Below are 19,959 nucleotides of genomic sequence, written 5' to 3'. Positions count from 1 at the left end.
TAGCTTTAGTTCTGAAGACGTTTTTAAATATCTCCCTTTAGAAGGCGTGGAAGGAATATATTATTTAGTAAAAAATAGACTCACAAACGGCCTTTCACAAATACGAATCTTATAAAATGGTACCTTATCCAGTGCTTAAATAAAACACACCACACTTTAGTTTATAGACTCTCCTTAATGGCAAATGTTTACCAAGAGTTACCAATTCTGTACGGCTGCCGTTCTGCACCAGGTGTGAGCAACAGAGCTCTGAATCAGAGGAACCAGAAGTAACCTAACATAGCAGGTAGCTAATTTTTCTTTTTTCTTTTTTTTTTTTTTCAGTTATAAATGGAGTTACCTGCTTTACGTTTGTGAATAAATAATAGTATGAAATACCAGTGCATTTTGTCTAAGCGTGTTCTATTTTTATGAACCTGTGGACTGAGCAACTAAAAACCCCTTTTCAGATCCAAGTATTTCACCTCTTTTACATGAAATTAAAACTCTCAAAAAGCTAGCGATAACAGCTTTGTGCTAAAATCCAAATTCTATGGTACAGCACTTTCCCCATGCGACTTTTTTCTTACAAGGTCTCAAAACCATAACAGAGCAATGGGATTACTGTCTTGAGTAAGTACAATGAACTGCTCAGTAATATTTTTTACTGACAGTCTACCTAGAAAGATCCTCACGTTCTAGGAATTTACTGTGTAATGTGACCACCCTTAATTTGCATTGTCAGCTACCACTTACAAAACAGTATCCGGAAGCAAAGGTCTGCCCAGCCCAGCTAGTGCTTCTTTACCAAAGAACAGTGTTTTTCAGAAATAGTGTTTTGCAGAAAAAGGACAGACTGCCTTAAATACTAGCCAAGTATTTTTGTTGACATTTGCACAACATTCTAAAAAATCCAAGGTTTTGTTTATTCACAAATGTATTTACTTTTTATATTTTTTAAGCAGGTAGCTTTGACTTAAGTTGGGCCTTATTTTTCCTGTTTTTCTCTGACTCTTCTCTACCTAGTAGTCTGATAGTATCTTAATCATATCGATCAATGGTATTTTTGTAGTGCCAGCGTCTGTGTCTCATGACTAACTCCTGTTCCAAGAAACCAGCCCTGTATTGTGATGTTTGCAGTAAGTTTCATGGACATTTGCTTTTCTCACTTCCTCCGTTCCAAGATTTGTTGGGTATATGGGAACCATCATAGTAGATTAGCCCATCTGTTCCGCATCCCCCTCAGAACTGTGACTGGTACCAAACAATTCAGAATTCATTTATTTATTTTATTTATTTATTTATTTTTATTTTTTTTTCTGGGCTTTGCCTTTAGGGACAGACAGCAAATGTTTGATTTTAGTTTGATTTGGAAGAAAAAAAAATTATGTTCTACCAAGCTGACTGAGAACTGGAATCCAAACTCTGAATATCTTTAATATCAATATTTGAATATCTCAGGGCACAGCCCCTAACGCTTCTCCTGGTGCCTGCTGCCCTGCCTCCAGCAGGAAGCTGCAAACCTCTCGAAATTGCCGTTTCTGGGGAAGGAAGGAAGGCCGATAGGCATCTGGCGGCCACCTAAACCAGATCAAAACGGTCTTAAACCAGATCAAACCGCTCGGCGCCTTTCTATGGCTTCCCAGGGCTCTGGGGAGGCTTCCCGAGCATGGGGGCCCAACTCACGGCCGGCCCCGGGCCCTCCCGTGGGAAAATGACGGCGGGCACAGCGTGAGGTGAGGGGGGCGTGAGGTCAGGGGGCGCCCCCGGCCGGGCCCCACCGCCCTCCCCTCAGGCAGCGCCCGCCCCGCCCTCCCCGGCCGGGCCCCGCCGCGCGGCCGTTGGTTGGTCAAGTGCTCGCGAAGGGGCGGGACGACTCGGAGAAAATCCCCCAATAAAACGCCGGGAGGGGAGGGGCCTCTAGGGAGGTGCTGAATTGTGATTGGTTGCGTCCCGCGGTGGGCGGAGCTAGAGCAGCGCGCGAAGACTCGAAGCGGTTTCCTACGCGGCCCGGGCCATGGCGGAGGCGGCGGCGGCCCCCGCTGAGGTGAGTCTCGCCGCTCCGCGCCGCCGGCTGGGGGCGGACACGGGGCTCCTGCGGGCGCGGCGCGGCGGAGGGCTGGGAAGGGCGGCGAGCGAAGTGGCGGCGGCTCCCCGTTGGCTCCCGGTGACATCGCGCTCGCCTCCCTCCTTCCCTCCCTTGTTGGCGGAAACTACACTTCCCAGCATGCCCTGCGGCGGCGTCTCCCCGCACTTCCGTCTCGCCGCCCGCGGGGCGTGCTGGGGAGCTTGAGCTCGGCTTATCCCTGCGGGTGTACGCGGGGAGGGGCGGGGCCGCGGGGCGTGCTGGGAGGGCGGCAGCGAGCTGGGGCGGGCGCGGTGCATGCCGGGAGCGCGCGGGCCGGGGCCGTCGGGGGCGGCCCCTGTGATGGGAGGCGGTTGTTGGTGCTCGGCGACCGCTGTGACCGTGGGGCTCCCCCAGCACGGGCTTTTTTTATTTTTTCCTACGTGCGAGCTCAGCTTAAGCATGTTTAAATACTAATAAAGCTTGCTGTGGTGTGTTCTTTCTTCATAAAGTGTCAATAAAGCGTGCAAATATCACGGTGTGCGTGTGTGTGGGGGGGATCCTGCGCAGGGGCTGGGCGAGGCCTTGGGGCGAAGTCGGGCTCCGTGAGGTGCCGCAGCGCGGGGGGCGCTTGCGGTGTTACGGAACGGGGCCTGGTGCTTTGTGCTTGCAGCTCGAAGGTCCCGGTTCAGGCGTGCAGAAGAGCCCTGACAGCGACTCGGACAGCGGGCAGGGCAGCTGCGAGACGGCCTCGCCACGGCTCCTCCCTGCCGGGCCAGCGGCTCTCGGTGACAGAGGTCTGTGAGGTGTCGGGAGCTGGGCCTGCGGGCTGTCATCTAAAAGAGTCCTTTTTTTTACAAATAAATATGTGGGAAGTTGAGATTGGTTGACCTCTATGAATCCAAAATGCCCTCTTTTGTGGCTTAAAATACAGGCAGAAAGCTCAAAATCCCCCCCCCCCCAAAAAAAAAGTGTTTGAGGTACAGAAAGTGCAATGGTAAATCAGATGTGTTTTATTTGCTTATTTCCTTTCTTTTTATGATTTTCTTAATCTACCAAATCAATAGTTTGCTTAATCTATGCATTTACTTACTGTAGTTTCATTATTATTTCAACTCACTAATATATCAGTGAAAGATTTTCTGTTCTGCCTTTTCTTTAACAAAGACTTGGAACCTATAACATCAATTTGGATTGATTATCTGTTACACTATAGGGAGAAGTGGATTTTGAAAACTTGATTTCACGCTGATTAGCTGTAGTTGTTGACATATGTGAAATTTAACAGGCTGCTTGTTAATGAACTCATGAAGTTTACCTTTCCATAACATGCATCACTTCTTGTCTTTTAATATAATCTGTCAGATTCGGAGGAAGAGATTTTTGTGAGTAAAAAAGCAAAAAGCAAGAAGGTGCTTCAGGACAGTGAAAGTGAAGATGGAGAAGATGGTGGCTCTCCTGTGCAGAATGACGCTCTGGGCGGAGACATAGAAAGTGGAGAGGAAAAAGAGAACATTCTTGTCCAGAAGAACAAAAAATGTCGTCGGATTCGCCAGTTTCTGCTGGATAGCGATGACAGTGACACTGGAGACCGTTTGCAGATCGAAAACCTTGAAACAAGCAGAAGGGCTGTCTTGCCTGAGAAGGAGTTGGAAGAGGAGAGACCACTGAAATCTGGGAAAAAACACAGAAAACATGAAAACAATTTTGAAGAAGAGATGATTAAAAAAAATGTAGTAAGATCTAGAAGAAAGGAGAAGGAGAGGGAGAGAAGAATTGCGTCCATCAAACAGCTGAAAAAAGAAAAGAAGCCTAGAGCAGAGGTATTTGTTTTTGGCAGAAATTCTCAGATACTTTCTCTGCTAAGTTAAATTTATAACTTTGTTTGATTATTTTCTTTCAATGCTTCAGCATCACTTGTGTCCACATTACTACAGGGGCTACAGTATAGAATCCACAAGGATCTGTTGTATACCCTGCAAGTCTACCAATTTCACCTGCAAAGTACAAACCCTAATGCCTGATGACTTCACATTAGTGCATGTGAAGCCAGGCAGGAAATCTTTGAGTTTTGTTTCTAGCTCATCGTGGGCTTGTTCTGTGCACAAAGTGCTTTGTTTCATATTTCTGCTTTTTGCTACACTGCCACGCTAGTTTCTGGTGAAAACTTTGGGCTACTTTCAAATTTGAATTCTTCTCTGAATAAACGGCTGCTTGTGAGGCTGTGTATTGTTGCTATTTATAAAATACATATTTCAAGTGTAAATTTATTCTGTCTGAGCCATTATGTTAAAGCTGACATATACCTATTCTAATTTCTTCCTTCGAGATCTTTTGACAGTAATCTTAAATTCACTTCAAAGAAATGAAGAGGATCTTCTGAAACAAGTTGCATAAATAGTTTATTTTTATGGCACACAGGTGGATGGCGGTGAGACATATCCTTTTAATGACAGTGGCTGTCTTCTTGATGACAAAGAACTTTTCGATAATGGCTTAGAAGAGGAAAATGCTTCGCTCCCAGAGGATGAAGAGTCAATAGAATCCATACGGGCAGCAGTGAAAGACAAAATAAAAAAATATAAGGTATTAGTGGGAAGTGTTCTATGTGAGCATGTATTAAACTATTTGACAAGTCTACTGTTCTGACAGAGGGTAAAACAGTCCTCTGCTTTTTGTTCTTAGAGATGGGGGAATGTTGTTCTTGAAAGCTGTAAAGATAATGCTACAGTAGAAGCTTTGCAAATCTAGCATAAGTATTAGAGAGGATTTTTGTTGGTTTGTGAGAATACGCCAGATCCTGTTTTGATGGTTTAGCTGACCAGCTCTAATTCTGTACAATTATTTTGACTCTTGACTTGATTGCCCTTTCTAATACCTGTAGTCAAATGTCTAGTTAAATAAATGAATCTCGTATTGGTTTTCCAAGGGTGAAGGCTACAAACATGTATCTGATGCTGAGAATGAGGATCCTATATCAAAAGAACCAAAAAGGAAGGTGAAGTATTCTTCTATTGTTTGTTATAGTGTATAATTAAAAAGCCCTTTTTTTGAATTATCTTGTCTTTTCAACATTGCCCTATGTTTTTGTTGGTTTGCTGCTTTTCATTGTCAGCTGGCTGCTTTATGCTGGCTTCTTTTTACTTGAAGGAGGGGGGAAGCTATTTAGAAAGTACAGAGTCCCATATTTTGCTTTCTGACTTCAGAGGCCTTTCTTTTCTTTCGTTAAGGAGCGGAAAGCAGCAAGGTTAAGTAAAGAAGCCATTAAACAGTTACATAGTGAGACCCAACGCCTTATTAGAGGTAAAACTTTCTTTTTATATGTAGATGGATATAAACTATTAAGAAATTTGGGGGAGAAACTGAACGAATTTTGTCTGAAAAGCTAGATCCTTCTCTTGCCTAGGATGAATTACTTAGGGTTGAAGGGTACAAGACCATTTTTAATCAAGCACCTGTTTAAAGGTATCTTTGTTACAAAGGGGTGGAAAATCCTCCTGCAACATGGTATCTTCTTTATCCTGTAAACTTCCCCTTAGTGAGTTGTGCAAAGTTCATGGAATACTTGGAATGTTTGATATCCATGCAATAAAATTGAAACCGGTTGTGCCATTCTGATATTAACATCACAGTTATTTCCTCCTGAATCCACGGACATGTTACAAACTTGGTCTTCAAGATTTGCTGTTAAAGTGCTTCCCAGACAGCAGTGTTTGTTGTATTTGAGTTTTAACTGTGCACTTTCTGCCTGGTCAAATGTCTTTGCTGCAAAATACTTGCTATTTCCATTCTTTGAATTTCAGAAATGAGAAGTAAATGTCTCAGATGACTTTTTAAAATTTTCTTCCACTTTGTTTCTTTGGTAGAATCATCTGTGTCTCTCCCATACCATGTGCCTGAGGCCAAAAGCATTCATGAATTCTTCAAGCGTCGACCTCGACCAATGTGTGAAGGAAATGCCATGGCATTGCTGAAGTAAGGACTTAAACCTTCCTTGTGTATTTTCATAAACGTTGAGGATATCCCAGCTTTGCTTTTTGGGATAGCCAGACTTTGTAGTAGGCGTGCTATAGGACCTGTATCATGTGCACACACCTGCTTTGTGTGCAGCCACATAATGTTTCCAGGTTAATTTTAACTGTTACTTTGACTGGAAAGTCCTAATGAGAAACTACTACTTTTTCTTAAACTGTTTTAATACCACAGATGCCTTGAAATTTAAGGCATGTCACTGTTAAGAGGTGGCAATATTGCAGTTTTGACACTGTCATGCTGTTGGGGTAGTCAGGACCTAGTAGCAACCCCAGATGAAGTAATATGCCCTTTTGTCCTTTGCCTCTTCCTACACGTTAATGAGAAGAATTAGAAAATTATTTCTTTCTGTCCTTGTTCACAGCCTCTTCTCCCCTCTCAGAATAGGCACAGATTATTTAATTTTTTCTGCCTTCATTAGGTCCACTAAATACCAGCTCACCCTGAATGAAGAACCTGCAGGCACTAAGACCTTAAGTGCAGATTGCAAAGATGGGCAAATAAGAGGTGGTCAATCAGCAACTAATGGACCAGAAACAAGCCTTGGCAGAGAGATTGCTGTGAACAAACCTCTCCCTGATGCAGGGGAGAACTTGACAGAAGACTGTACTGAAAAACACCGAGAGAATGATGATGATTCTCGTACTGTTACGACTGTAACAACCGTGAGTAATGCAGAAGAACAACAGCACTCTAACTTCCTGAGCACTGACAGCAGTGAACAAAAAGAGAATGAAATTCCTCTAGCGGTTGGAGGCAATGCCCTTGAGCAAAGACAAGAAACAGCACCGGGCCTAGAAAGCAATCAACAAGTGGGGCCTGGATTGGTGGCACAACCTGAAAAAGTGAGGAGGTCCAAACTGGATAAACTTCGTGAACTGGGAATAGACTTGACCATCAAGCCAAGGATCTGCTCTGACAGTGAATCCTTCATAAACCTCGATGAATCCGATTCAAATAAAGGTATAATTGTTAGTGTTGAAATCCTGTCAGATCTACCCAAATCGCCAGAGTAAAACTGAATTTGATTGGAAAACCTTTGAGAAACAGTAATATTCAAAAGCTTGAGGGAATGCTTAGTCCTAACTACTTAAGGTTGAGCGACTTCAGTTCCGTTCTGCTGTAGTGAATTATGCTTGTACTTAAAGCACATGGGAGCACTTTTTCAAAGTGATTCAAAACCAGGCATGCAGTAGTTATCCAGAAACAAAACTGCCTTGTGTTTCGTAGTGCTTACAACTGATTTTGCTAGAAGGCAAGGCTGGATAGTGAGGAGAAATTTACTTCTGCAGCCATAATGTTTTGAATGTCCTTTAGGTACTGGAATTTGAATGTTTATTCATCAATATTGAATAGTTCACCTTGTTTCTAGGAGGGATTGCAAATGATTAGGCAATTTTACAATTCCATTAAATCTATTTGTATTAGGAGATACAAATAGGGTGTCTGAATTGGATGCTGCTTCCATGCATGCAGAAGACTGACCTCTGCCATGAAACAGTGACTTATTTGTCATCCATCAGTCTGATTTAAAAAAAAAAAAAGTTAACAAATTTAGAGATGTGTCTGGAAGGGTAGAGTGGAAGTGAATTAAGACCTTGTGGATAAATCATAGTCAATGGTAAGGTCATTTAATATTAACTAACATCCATCAATTACAAGTTACAGCAAAAATATTCTGTAACGATGTGTTATTAGTCAAGTGGAATTGTTTTACAAATATAAAAATGTTAAAGGTTTAGAGTTTTTAATTAACTTCCTTAAAAAAATCTCAAGGCCTAGTCTAGATACAAATGTAGTGCTTGATGATTTTAAATACTGTCAAGTTGATTTAATTTGCATTTAATTAATTTGTATTTCAAGAATTAGAAGCCTTGAAAGCACGTTTCTTGAAGCACACTCTTCAAACATCAAAACCCAAAGTTGAACGGACCATAAACATCAACATTATTCGTAAGGAGACAACATCTGAAGGGAAAGAGGAGCTAAAAGCAGATGTGGTGCCGGCAGTGTTAGTTTCAGAGAGCGTGGATGAAACAGTGCACACAAAGCCAGGTTGGTCTGGGAGAAGTAATGATGCTTGATTTGGAAATTGCTTTTTTTTTTTTCTTTTTTTCCTCTCCTGTTTCCCCGGCTTCTAGTGCTGCCCCATGAAATACAGATGAATGAATCTTTATTTGCAAAATTAATTTGTTTATATTTTCCTAATGGATATCCCTGTTTTAAGAAAAAATCTTGATTAGACCTCATAAATAGCACTAGCCAGTGTAGATCAGGTTGTCACAGTTAGATTTTTGTTAGTGGTTCTATGGATTTCTCCCTATCCTTACCAAAATTTTATATGAAATATTTATTCGCATTATTATTTTCCACCAGCCCCTCGAAATGTAACTCTCAGACTCAGTGTGAAGAACTATTCTTATTTGGTAGATCTCTCATGCTTCCTTAATTCTATACAGCATTTCCTACTAAAAATGTATAGATTTGCAAGCAAGAATATATGTGGAACGTGACTCTCACATGGTATCCCTTAAAAGAAATAGATCATTTGGCTGATCCTGTGGGCATGCATTATTTTTAGCTGCTCTTAATTATTTCATGTGCTGTAGCACATCTGCCCGTGGCAACTGGAAGCTGTTGCTCCCAAAAGACCCAGTGGAAAGACAGAGCCTATTCTTATGCAGAGGGCTGTGCCCGTGGCACTTATGGATAATGAGGAATCTTGATAATTCATGAGATTGTGTCGCTTCTCGAAATTGAACTCATTGAAACTAACTCCCTAGCTCTTCCAGCTGGCAGATCAATTCATAAAGACACTTAAAAACATTTTTTTATTCCCTTTTTATGTGTGTAACTGCATTAGATTGGATACTTGAAGGCAATGAAGTTAAGGATTCTTTGTAGTACATTTAAATATACTAATTTATTCATTTTTGTCCAGGTGAAAAGCTACAAGTGCTGAAGGCTAAACTCCAGGAGGCCATGAAGCTCCGCAGGATTGAGGAACGCCAAAAACGGCAAGCATTGTTTAAACTGGATAACGAGGACATGCTGGAAGAAGAGGAGGAGGAGGAGGAAGAGATGACAGATGAGTCTGAGTCTGAAGAAGAAGAAGAAGAAGGCAATCATGAGGTTTGCATGCGACACTTTACATAATTCACTCAGCTTCTCAATTCTGCTGCCTTTCCACAATCAAATTAAACATCTGTACACTATTAATATTGGGAAATTTCCAGTAATCCTTAAAAATTTAAAAAACAAGAGAGAATTTAATTTTTTTAATTCAGTTTAAAACTGAATATATTAGTGTTTTCTTGTTTTTTTGCCTAAATAGCATTAAAAACAGATATAACTATATAAAAGATTCTTGTGTCACCAGGAAACTATATATAAAATAGCTCCTTGGCTCATTCCTACCAGGGGACAATTTCTGTGTATGCATACCTAATTGATATCACCTTCCTGATCTGGTATGGACTTTGCCGCAGCTTTTTGTTCTTTAAAAAGGGTCAAAACAACATGGCTGTTTAAAGCACCTCTATACTAGTTGTCCTAGAGTAAAACAGGGACATGGAAGAACCGACAATGTAATTCAGTTTTGTCCTCCATATGTTAAAATATTTTCTCATAAAAGCACACAAAGAAGGTGACAGATCAAAGCAATGGTCAGCATATATCTAATGTATTTGTGGATGCTCTTTAGACTCTGGAATATTTGCTTGATGAGGCAGAGGAAGATGATGATGATTCAGAAGAGAAACATGTTGAAGACGGTGATAAAGAAACTGACAAAGAATCGATCGATGGAGAAAAGGTGGAGCAATCAGTGCACTGTGCTTCTGTTCCTAAACCACCTTCAACGGAGTCTACATTGATGCTTTTTAAGGACAGCTCCTCCAAAATGGGGTAAATAAACAAAACTTTAAAAATGGTGGCTGAGAAATTTTAAATTTAAGATACGTGGTGGATATTTTTGATACATATTTTTTATTTTTGTAATTAGTTATCATCTATAGTAGCAAATACCTTTTATTTAATTGCAGATACTCTCTTCCTGAAGAGAAACTTGAAAATGAAGAAGCTGCAGACAAGGGATCTACCAAATTAGGTAAAGTAGAACTGCTATTGAAGCTAGCAGTTTTTTTTTTTTTTTTTCATATGGCATGTGTAGAAGTTTCTATTCAGGTTTGGTATTTGATAGTTTAGTTATTTCATCACCTGTATATTTAAACATTATGACTATGAAAGTTATGACTCCTGAAAATTTAGGAGATCTTGAAAAAGCTAGAGGAAAATCAAGTTCAAAATTATACTGGGGAAGAATATAGAAACAAATCAATAACGTGTTGCACTTTTAAAACTGAATTTCCTGAATCCTTTAGGGAAAAAAAAAATCTAACACAAGTGCGAAATGATGAATTTTTAGCAAGGTGCCTATGTTGCAAAATAGCATCCTGAGATTTTACTGGATTACAAAAAAAAAAAAAAAAAAGAAAATAAGCATTATATTTAAGTATTTCCCTTCTTTTCAGAAGATGATGATTCCTTTTCTCTACCAACGCCGGCAAAAGAGAATAGCCATAACAGCAGCTTTGAGTTGATTGGCTCAATGATTCCATCGTATCAGCCCTGTAACAAGCAGATGTCACGCGGAGGGAACTTCTTGTCTGCAGCAGGAGGTTTCAGGTCACCTTCCCCAGGCTTTTTCAAAACAAGCTTTATCAGCTCTGCTTCCAAGGTAAGGTTCCTGTCATACATTAACACGATGGATAGTGAATAAATGTATCTTATGACTGTCACATATATCAAAAAATAACACCGGATGAAGACGTTGAGTCAAGTGCTTTTATATGAGTAAGACTTTGGAAAAGCAAACTGTCCCTGGAGCTTAAAATGTCTCGACATTGGAATGGATAAGAATGTTATTATAAAAACTTCTAAAACATCAAAGAAGAGATGCTATAATCTGGTTTTGATTTCTAAACTATGCATGTTGTCATATTTTTAAGTGTGCTCACATGGACTGCACAACGTTTGACATCAGTGAACTCCGTGATTTATCAGAGCGATGTGGAAATACTTTACCTTCTTTTTAGCCTGCATGGTCTTTATCCTTTAAAACAGATTAAATATTTTATCCAATTCTCACTTTTGATTTCGAAGATTGCAGAGTAAATAACTTGTATATTTTTACCTTTCTTTGCATAGAGCTCAGGGAAGATGTCTGAACCCTCTCTTCCCATAGAAGACTCCCAGGACCTGTATAATGCCTCTCCTGAACCCAAAAGTTTATTTCCAGGGGCTGGAGAGTCACAGTTTCAATTTTCTCTGGAAGATGACACTCAAAGCCAGCTGCTTGATGCAGATGGGTAAGTTACAGGTGTAAAGAATGACATTTTATGTCCTTTAACAGAAGTGGGACATACAGAACAGCAAGGTTTTCTAATTACGGACTTTGTTTCAGGTTTTTGAATGTGGGACAACACAGGAATAAATACCAGTCCTCAAAGCATCAGCTCACTCTAGCTAGTATGGATGAGAACGCAATGGATGCAAACATGGATGAATTATTGGACTTGTGTTCTGGACAGTTCAGCAGTCAAGCTGAGCATGTGCCAAATACCAGCAGCAACAAAAAGCAGCCCATGGAAGAACTGCTCAATCTCTGCTCAGGAAAATTTGTGTCTCAGAGTATGTCCTGAATTCTACTCCCAGCTTTGGTGACTTGATTTATAAGCTTTACACTAACATATGTTTTAGTTCTGGTCACCAATGCAGAATGTGGAATGTTCTAAGAGTTAAGACATATCTGTCTAGTAAGTTGTCATCTTATTACTTTTTGTAGCAGGTTCTCCAACATGGGCTTCATCAGCATCTTCCAAGGCAGAAAAGGACAGTGACATAGAAGATCCGATGGCAGAAGCATTAGCGCTTTGTTCAGGCTCTTTTCCCACAGACAGGTTAGCATTATTTTTCAGAAACGTACAAAAGTTTATGGTGGTAGTCATCTCATTTCACTAGGGATGTGTTTTCTTGTTCGACATCAATTCAAAATGTTGCAGTCAAAAATGTGGTCTGTTCTGGAGGCGAAGGAGAGGAACATAGCAAGTTGTTCAGTGATTGCTCTTTAAATCAGCAGCACGTGCTGTTTTCCACAGCTACTGTGAAGGGAAATTCATCTTTTGTCAGCTGCATGACATTCAGGTGCTGGCTCTTTGAACAGTTCTAGATTATTCTCTCTAGAACCTGAGATCACCAGAAATGATGGCTGAAATCTTGCCTTGAATTGTGGAAAGACATTGCTAGGTGTCAAATAAGAATGTGTATTTCTTTCATTCAATTTTTCCATAGGGAGGAGGAGGATGAGGAGCAAGAAGAACTTGGTGATTTTCAGCTTTTAACAGATGACAACGCCTTTGATAGTGAAGAGGTATGAACTGGTAAAGCAAAATGCTAGTGAATTCTGACCATGAGAATTCAATTTATCTACTTAATTTTTTTAATGTATCTATCAATGCAAGGTATGTTTCTTCTAAAATGAGTACTGAAACGTTTTTGAGAGCAATTTAGATTATTTAAAATGTCGATATAATATTGTGATATATTGGATAAAGTGTCTTAGCATACTAAATCCTTCTAAAAATCTTTGGTGTTTTAGTCTGTTTATTAACTGAGGGACAGAAGAAGCTGTCATTACAAAGCAAACCACTTTCAGAAATTCCTTCTTTTCTGAAAACTTTCTCTTTGACAGGATGAAAAAAGCAGAGACAGTGATGCTGAAGAAGCAGAAATAAGTGATGAAGAAGAACAACTGCTGAGACATAGACAGGGCTTGAAAAAAAAACTGTAAGTGTTAGTGTGTGTGTGTATTTTATATCTTAATTGCCAGAAAGATTAGAACATAATAGCACTTGAAATTTAGTCTATGGTTACTTCTTCTCCAGCACTACTAGCTCAGATGCTGTTAGTATCAAGATGTTTGTGTGACTGTGTTGTTGGCTCTGGTTATTGTTTTTTGCTTTGGTGCTGTCATACTGCACGAGTTAAATACGTTGCTGGTTGGTTAGAGAGGATTACAGATGGAAATCAAAGGGCCAGGATGAAAGCAATGCGGCATTTTTAATTAATTTATTTATTTTTTAACCAAATGGGGGGTACAGGGGTATTGCTGTCATTCTTCGTGTGTTAAGGTCTTTATTTGCCCTAGTAGGGAAGACATCTGGTTGGCAGTTATCATTGTCATCACATTTGCCAGGCAAGTGACGAGGAATCTGGTGGATGGCAGACATTTGGGGTTGTTACGTGTTGGCAGGCTGTATACGCAAATGTGCAAGAATGCAAGTCTTAGCCCTTTTGAAAACTAAAGATGAGTCGTCACTTCTTTTGCAGAATATTTGCTAATCTTACATCAAAAGATAGACCTTGTTTTCAGGAGACTCGTGTGATGGTCATTGGTCTACCAAACTAAACTCTTCTAATGTTCTTTGATAGAAAACTGCAGGATTTCATGGAAGATGAAGCAGAGCTGTCAGGGAGTGACGTGGGAAGTGAGGATGAATACGATGGCGAAGAGCTGGATGAATATGAAGAAGAGATTATTGATGAGGAACTCCCAAGTGAAGCGGAATTGGGAAATCAAGTACAGAAATTACACATGTCAGTGACAGTATTGGTGTGCATTTGTGTGAGGTCATGGCTCTCGGGTATTACCTGGACTAAGCCTTTCCCTTTCTCTTGTGTTAATAGGAAGGTAGTGCTTGATGATGACAAGCGTCAGTTACGCATGTACCAAGAGAGGTACCTCATCGATGGTGACCTGCACAGCGATGGCCCTGGCAGAATGAGGAAATTCAGATGGAAAAACATAGGTGCCTTTTAGATCCGTTTGTAGTAGATGGGGGATGAAAGATTGGAGAGATGATGTATGTATTTAGAAAATAGGATTCACTCTTTCAGAAGAAAACGAAGTCTTCCAGAAATGTTTTTATATTATTTTTTATTTTGTACTAGTCTGTATATGCCTCGTTTTAATTTTGATAGCTAACTATTTTTTTTCCTCTCTGTCTAGATGATGCTTCACAGGTTGACTTGTTTCAGAGGGATTCAGATAACGATGATGAAAATGAACAGTTTGATGAAACTGAAGTGAAATGGAGGAAAGAGCGATTTGAACGAGAACAGTGGCTTCGTGAGCAGGTATCAGTTAGCTTCTAGAAAGGCATCTTGTTCAGTTCTTCTCTGTACCATTGCTAGATGCAAAATTGCTAGTTCCTCAAGCTAAAGTCTGGAAAAAATAACATTCATAGATGATCTTTGTTTGCCATTGTGAATTGTGTTCTTTCTCTTCCACAAGTATTGTACAGAGAAAAACTAATTCAGAAGGGAGAGGAAAAACAACTTTGTTCTCAAACAAGTCAGCTTCAAAATCAGAATAGTTTTTCTTATGCTGGGAGCACAACTGACTTAATATCGAATCTTGTAAAACTTGGGGTTTTGTCAGCTGAATGCGGTATTAGAAGCTTGTTGCCCCTCAATAGATTGAGGATTATAAAATATCTAAGAAATTGCAATAAACTTTTATGATACAAAGTAAATAGAAATGAATATATATATTTACATAATGGAAGGACTTGGTCTACATAAATTACTGAGCAAAGTGTTCATCCTTAATATTTTGTAAAACTGAAAAAGCTTGTATCTTCTCTCTGCTACAGAAGGAAAAAAATAAAGAGCAAGAGGAGGAGGAGGAAGACATCGGTGAAGACAGCCAGTTCATGAAACTAGCAAAAAAAGTAACTGCTAAGTCCCTACAGAAGAAAGGTAGGCTTTCTGTTTTCAGTGCCTTAAGTTTGGTAAATGCGTGTATATAATTAATAAAATAGTGTGTTACTTCTTGAAAATAGTTGCTCTAGAGTGGAAATAAATTCCTCTACATCTTTGTTTAGTCTTTTGTTCTTCATTTGCTTGCCTTTAAGTTGTGGAGAAGTAGACTTTAAGTGACGTGCTGCCTAGCAATTTCTCCAAATATCTTAAGGAAAGATAAGGACTTAAGGAAAAGCTGCATAAGGTAGTGAAAATAAATTTAGGTTTTCCCTGATTGTAGTAGAAGCACGACTCCAAGTGTGCAAAGCTATTTCTAAACCAATTTTTCCCTTATAAACTATAGTACTAATTGCCAGAACAGCATCAGTTGTACAGCTCATAGTATAATCTAATGTAGATTTTTTTTTTTTGTCTGCAGTATTTACTGTCTATTTTCAATTCTGAGATGCTCAGCTTGATATAGTTATATTTTTCCAAACTAAACTGACATTCTCTTATTTGTCTCTGCTAGCAAGCCCAGCTGCAGTGGTACAAGACACAAAACTATTACCCAGGAACCCGTTTGAAACACTCAGACCTGCCAGTGACATCCAGGTAACAGTTCTGCCATTTCAAAACTGCTTCTGTAGAACACCTCCAAGTCAGCTGGCCCTAGATTCTGGCTGTGTCTGATTTGTATGACAGTGATGAAATACTGTTAGCAAGTAAGAGTTTGGTGGGGAGTAGTCTTTTCTATTAAGAGTAACCTAAAACAGCACTCTTTTTTTTGTGTGAGTGTTTTAATGCAGCGTTTCTTTGTTCTTCAGATAAAAAATGGGTCTCTCTTGAACAGACCTAAAGCTGTCCTTCAGAAGCTAGCAGCAATGTCAGATCTTAATCCAAATATGCCTCGAAATTCAAGGAATTTTGTCTTTCACACACTTTCCCCAGACAAGAATGAAGAAGCAAAGGAGAAATCAAAACATCAGGTAAAGATTTGTGTGGGAATATGCTGCCAATTTTGTAGATTAGTTAAACATACAGACACCAAACATTGCCAAGTAGTTAAGAGCATTGCTGTTTTAAATACTCTGTGGCTTCCTGTTGTACGGGTATGTGATCTCACACCAAAAAACTTCTGTTTAAACTTGGAGAGTTTGTGTGTTCTAATTTCACTTCTTCCTCTGCAGGTGAAGAAAAGAGGTCCTACTGCGGTAATAACATCTCTGGCCAAATGTCCCAGGATTGACAGCACAGAGGACACAAGTCAAAGTCGAAGCATATTCCAGTTCTTGGAGAGCTGAAATTTTTTGTTTAGGGCCAGAATTTATTTCTCATCTCTGTCAGTTGCAGTTTGATTTGCAAATCTCTGCCAGCAATCATCAGGAAGCTAAAGGAATTGCTGTACGCTGTCCTTCCTGCTCCAGCTTTCTTCTCAAGTTCCAGTAATTTCCAAGCAATGGTCTAGTTTATTCCCCTTGTTTTACTTAGTGCTCCATGATGAGAGTACAAAGACCGTGCTTGGTTTGGAATGCTAACTTTTGTCTCTCCCAAGCATTAAGGAAATTTACACTACCGTCTGCCATGCTCATAGAATCTCACGTGTTTCAATGGTATCAGTTCCATCTGAAAACACCATTCATGTGATAAATACAACTCAGAAATGCTGTGGTCAGCTTAAAGCACAGATGAAAGATGTATTCCTGCAGGTTTAGGTAAGAGGAAAGCAGTATTAACTATGGCAGGATGTTTGTTGTTTACACTTGCAGTACTAAGGTAGCTGTGGCTCCCTTCAGTGTCTTCTTTTCTTTAATGGTAAGCATTTATTAGCTTCAGAACTTCAGAAGCTCTAATGTACATTTGTAATATATGTTTTTAAAAAGTCCACAGTCTTTTATAAGGCAGTATGATAAGGATTTATTTCCCTTTTTCCTTCTTGTTTTTAAAATTTGTATTCATACACATGCACATGAATGTGTGAGTGGGGAGGGAAGAATGTGAGTAACAGATACGGGAGAGGAAAAGGATGTGTGGGGGTTGCTTTTTTTGTTTGGTTTGCCCAAGTGAAAACTCTAGTAAATTATCTACCCCTTGTTTTCATCCAAGCTATGCTTATCCATGACAAATCATCTACTTCTGAACAGCGAGAAATGGAAGGCCTTCTGTAGAATGAGGAAACTAGATAATAATCATTATTCACAGCTATTGTAAATAGTGTGAAAGAAACTTGAGACCCAATATACACTATTTCTGACCTTTCTGATTACATGCTGAATGTGTTTAAAATAGACACTGTTACGGTAGTGCAATTAAACATCTAAGACTTGATGTCATGTATTTAGGCTGCCCACTCTGTCAGAGAAGAATTGTGAACTGTAAATTTTGTAACACTGTAAGCATATGCCTGGTGTGCTACATGTAAAATATTTTACTGTATATTATGTTTATAAAGAATTATGGTACCAGTTGGAGTGCAATTTTACAATAAAACATGGTTTTAATTTTGGAGGCAGTTGGAATTAATTTACAGGATTTCACTCAGTTGTGTGTGTGTGTTGTTTTTTTTTTTAATGTTCATCTATCTGCTTCACTCTGTGCTTTTGTAGCCCTGACTGCTCCCTTCACCAGGAGCAGCTGCATTAATACTGGAATACAACACAACAACCCCCTGCTGTTTATTGGAGTGTAAATTCTCAAGTCTTCTACTTGGTTTCAATTCGTATAAAGTTCTTGGTCCTAAGAATACATTTCTTTCTACTGCTTCAGTAGTTCTGGTTTTTAGTTCCTAGACAAAACTTGCTTTATCGTTGGCTTGAGGCATGCTTGCTGCTGCTCATTACTGGGTTTGAAGTGGTAGGCTAGATGTGACATCTCAATCCAGCCTCTTAGAATACTTTTTCTTCAAATATTTCAACATCCTTACTTTACTTTGTGTGTAGAGAAGGATGGAGTTCATTCCACTTGGCCACACTGCTCCTGGCTATGCAGATGCAGTAACTTGGCTTCTGTAATCCTCTGTGTGAGCCTCGCTGGCTGCTTTAAATTTACAAAGAAATCTGTTTGTTTACAGCTGTGATGGCAGCATTTCACTCTGCTGGGACTGAGCAGAGCGTGCTAAAGGCGAGATAAATGCACATAAGGACCAGAGCTGTGCAGTCCCTCAAACGGGCAAAAAGTGAAGAACTGAAAACGGGGTTGGAAGGGCTGCACAAGCATTTTGCTGAAGAACAAAAACAGGTGCATGAGAATGGAATAAGTTGCTGTAACAGTGCACGCATCCCTGGAAGCTTTTGCAAACTATAATAGTTGGACATACCAAGCCTGTTTCGGGTCATTCTAGCAATTCTTATATCTGGATTTTAGGGATGGGGTTTGAAAAAGTTTTTAGGGAAGAGAATGGAGGAAGAAAGGTCTTTTCTCAGATGTCCTTTAAAGATCAGCATGAATGAAAGATTTCCTAATATGCAGTTAATTCTCTTTGTTCGCACTGGTTTCTAGGTTGTACTAATTCAGCAGCTTTACTGGACAGAAACATTAAAAGCTGCAGAATTCATCACCTTTTATTAACTGCCGATATGCCTGCCACTAGAGAGCAGCAAGAGAATGCTCTTCCACTAACCCAGGGGGAAGGAAATATGATTAAAGCTTAAACCATACTCTGACTCAAAGGGAAATTGTTACACTTTTCCGTGCTTTACAGCATTGCACAGAATTAAATTAGCCTCTTCCCTAATTAGACCTATAATTGCTACGTTTTTGCATCAGAAGGCAGTAGCTTGGAGAGCCCAGTTGAGGAGGAACACCTTCAGAGGGCTGGCTGTGCCACAGGGGTCTTACCAGCCTCTCCTCGGCGTGTGGCAGCCACGAAGCTGGCATTTGGTTTTTCCTCCCCTCAGAAAAAAGCTGAGAGCCAGCCAAAAGCTGCTTTGCTTGTTCCTGAGCTCAGCTCCTAAGCAGAAAAATCCGACAGGGCCTGAGGAGCTTACACGCTGGAACGCGTTGAATGGGAAGGTTTTGGCAATTGCTGTTCGGAGCAAACATTCCCCCCACAAAAGCCTTTCAGGAGTTCAGGGTTTGTTAAATCCTGCTGTTAACTGCTGCAAGACACTCAAGAAATGCCTCGTGCAGGAATTATCTTCCATGCAGTGTGTTTGGAGGAGGCAGTGATAGGAGGGAGACCTACCAGTGCTCTCACCCATCCTCGCGCCCTCACCCTGCGTCCAGCCTTCCCTGGGCTGGCCTCCACCGCCCGTCTGGCACGTTCGCTCAGCCTCAGCTTCTCATTTTCAAGTATCGATTCAGCTCACCCCTCCTGGCACTGACACGCTGCGGTTGTGCTAACGTGGAGAGAAAAACTCCCCCTCTTGCTGCTGGAAGCGCCGGGAGCTGTCCCGGCCTGGCCAGCCCGGTGGCGATGGGGACGTGACCGATGGGGACATGGCCGATGGTCAGCGCGAGGAGGTGCGGGTGGGAATGAATCCTGCCCGCAGCCCCAGGGCACGGCAGCGATGTGTCCGACACTTGGCTCCTCACTTTTCCCATCTAGTCGTCCCTTGGGCTAATTCCCAGCGGTTTTTGCTCAGAGCTGGGGTTTGTGGAGTCTGGTTTTGTCGATGCATGAGATGCAAGGCCTCTTAGAGCCAGTGCCTTGGTAGGACAGAGGATTTTCATCCTAGTTAAGCAGCTGCAATAACTGCACACCTCCATGCCTCAGTTTCCCTTACCCACAAAAGGACGGGAGGAATAAAACCTTTGGGATTTGGCCTGCCCCTACGCTGCACTTTGGAGCCTCGAGGAATGGAGTGCTGCTAAGTACCGGTATCGCCCGCTGAGTTTGCACGGGAACGAGCTGCTAGGAACCTAAATGACAGCAAAGAAATTAAAAAAGAACTTATAATCAGGGGAAGGAACGGTCTTCGGTCTGTGTTAAAGGTTAACATTGCAGACACGTTTATAATCATAGCTTTCACCACCGCGCAGCTCCTCGGGGGCTCGAGGCAGTCACTGAATTATGTTTTCTTTGCCTTTTTTTTTTCTTTTTGCCAAGAGACTGAAAGGGAGAGAGGAAAAAAACTATTTGT

General features: G+C 40.7%; 1 protein-coding gene across 3 annotated transcripts; it reads left to right on the top strand.

Annotated features, from left to right (window-relative positions):
• Positions 1–1,870: 1,870 nt before the first annotated feature.
• CLSPN (claspin) lies at positions 1,871–17,410 on the top strand. Of its 3 annotated transcripts, none has more exons than XM_080567336.1 (25): positions 1,871–2,026; positions 2,718–2,841; positions 3,410–3,867; positions 4,466–4,630; positions 4,974–5,042; positions 5,275–5,347; positions 5,911–6,019; positions 6,498–7,039; positions 7,940–8,131; positions 9,018–9,208; positions 9,780–9,982; positions 10,120–10,184; positions 10,612–10,814; positions 11,285–11,445; positions 11,541–11,767; positions 11,922–12,036; positions 12,428–12,506; positions 12,828–12,922; positions 13,568–13,732; positions 13,823–13,944; positions 14,145–14,272; positions 14,791–14,896; positions 15,411–15,493; positions 15,706–15,867; positions 16,069–17,410. In XM_080567336.1, the coding sequence occupies exons 1-25, from the start codon at positions 1,997–1,999 to the stop codon at positions 16,180–16,182; spliced, it is 3,981 nt and encodes a 1,326-aa protein (XP_080423462.1). In that variant the 5' UTR covers positions 1,871–1,996; the 3' UTR covers positions 16,183–17,410. The 3 variants fall into 3 exon arrangements, with proteins under 3 accessions (XP_080423462.1, XP_080423463.1, XP_080423461.1); XM_080567337.1 differs by having other exon boundaries at positions 10,609–10,814; positions 11,925–12,036; XM_080567335.1 differs by having other exon boundaries at positions 10,609–10,814.
• The last annotated feature ends 2,549 nt before the right edge of the window (positions 17,411–19,959 follow it).

Source organism: Anser brachyrhynchus (assembly GCF_964034855.1).
Source record: "Anser brachyrhynchus genome assembly, chromosome: 24".
In the NCBI taxonomy this organism is placed as follows: Eukaryota; Metazoa; Chordata; class Aves; order Anseriformes; family Anatidae; genus Anser; species Anser brachyrhynchus.
Note: the sequence above shows the minus strand (reverse complement) of the source record. Positions and strands in the feature narration are given on the sequence as shown.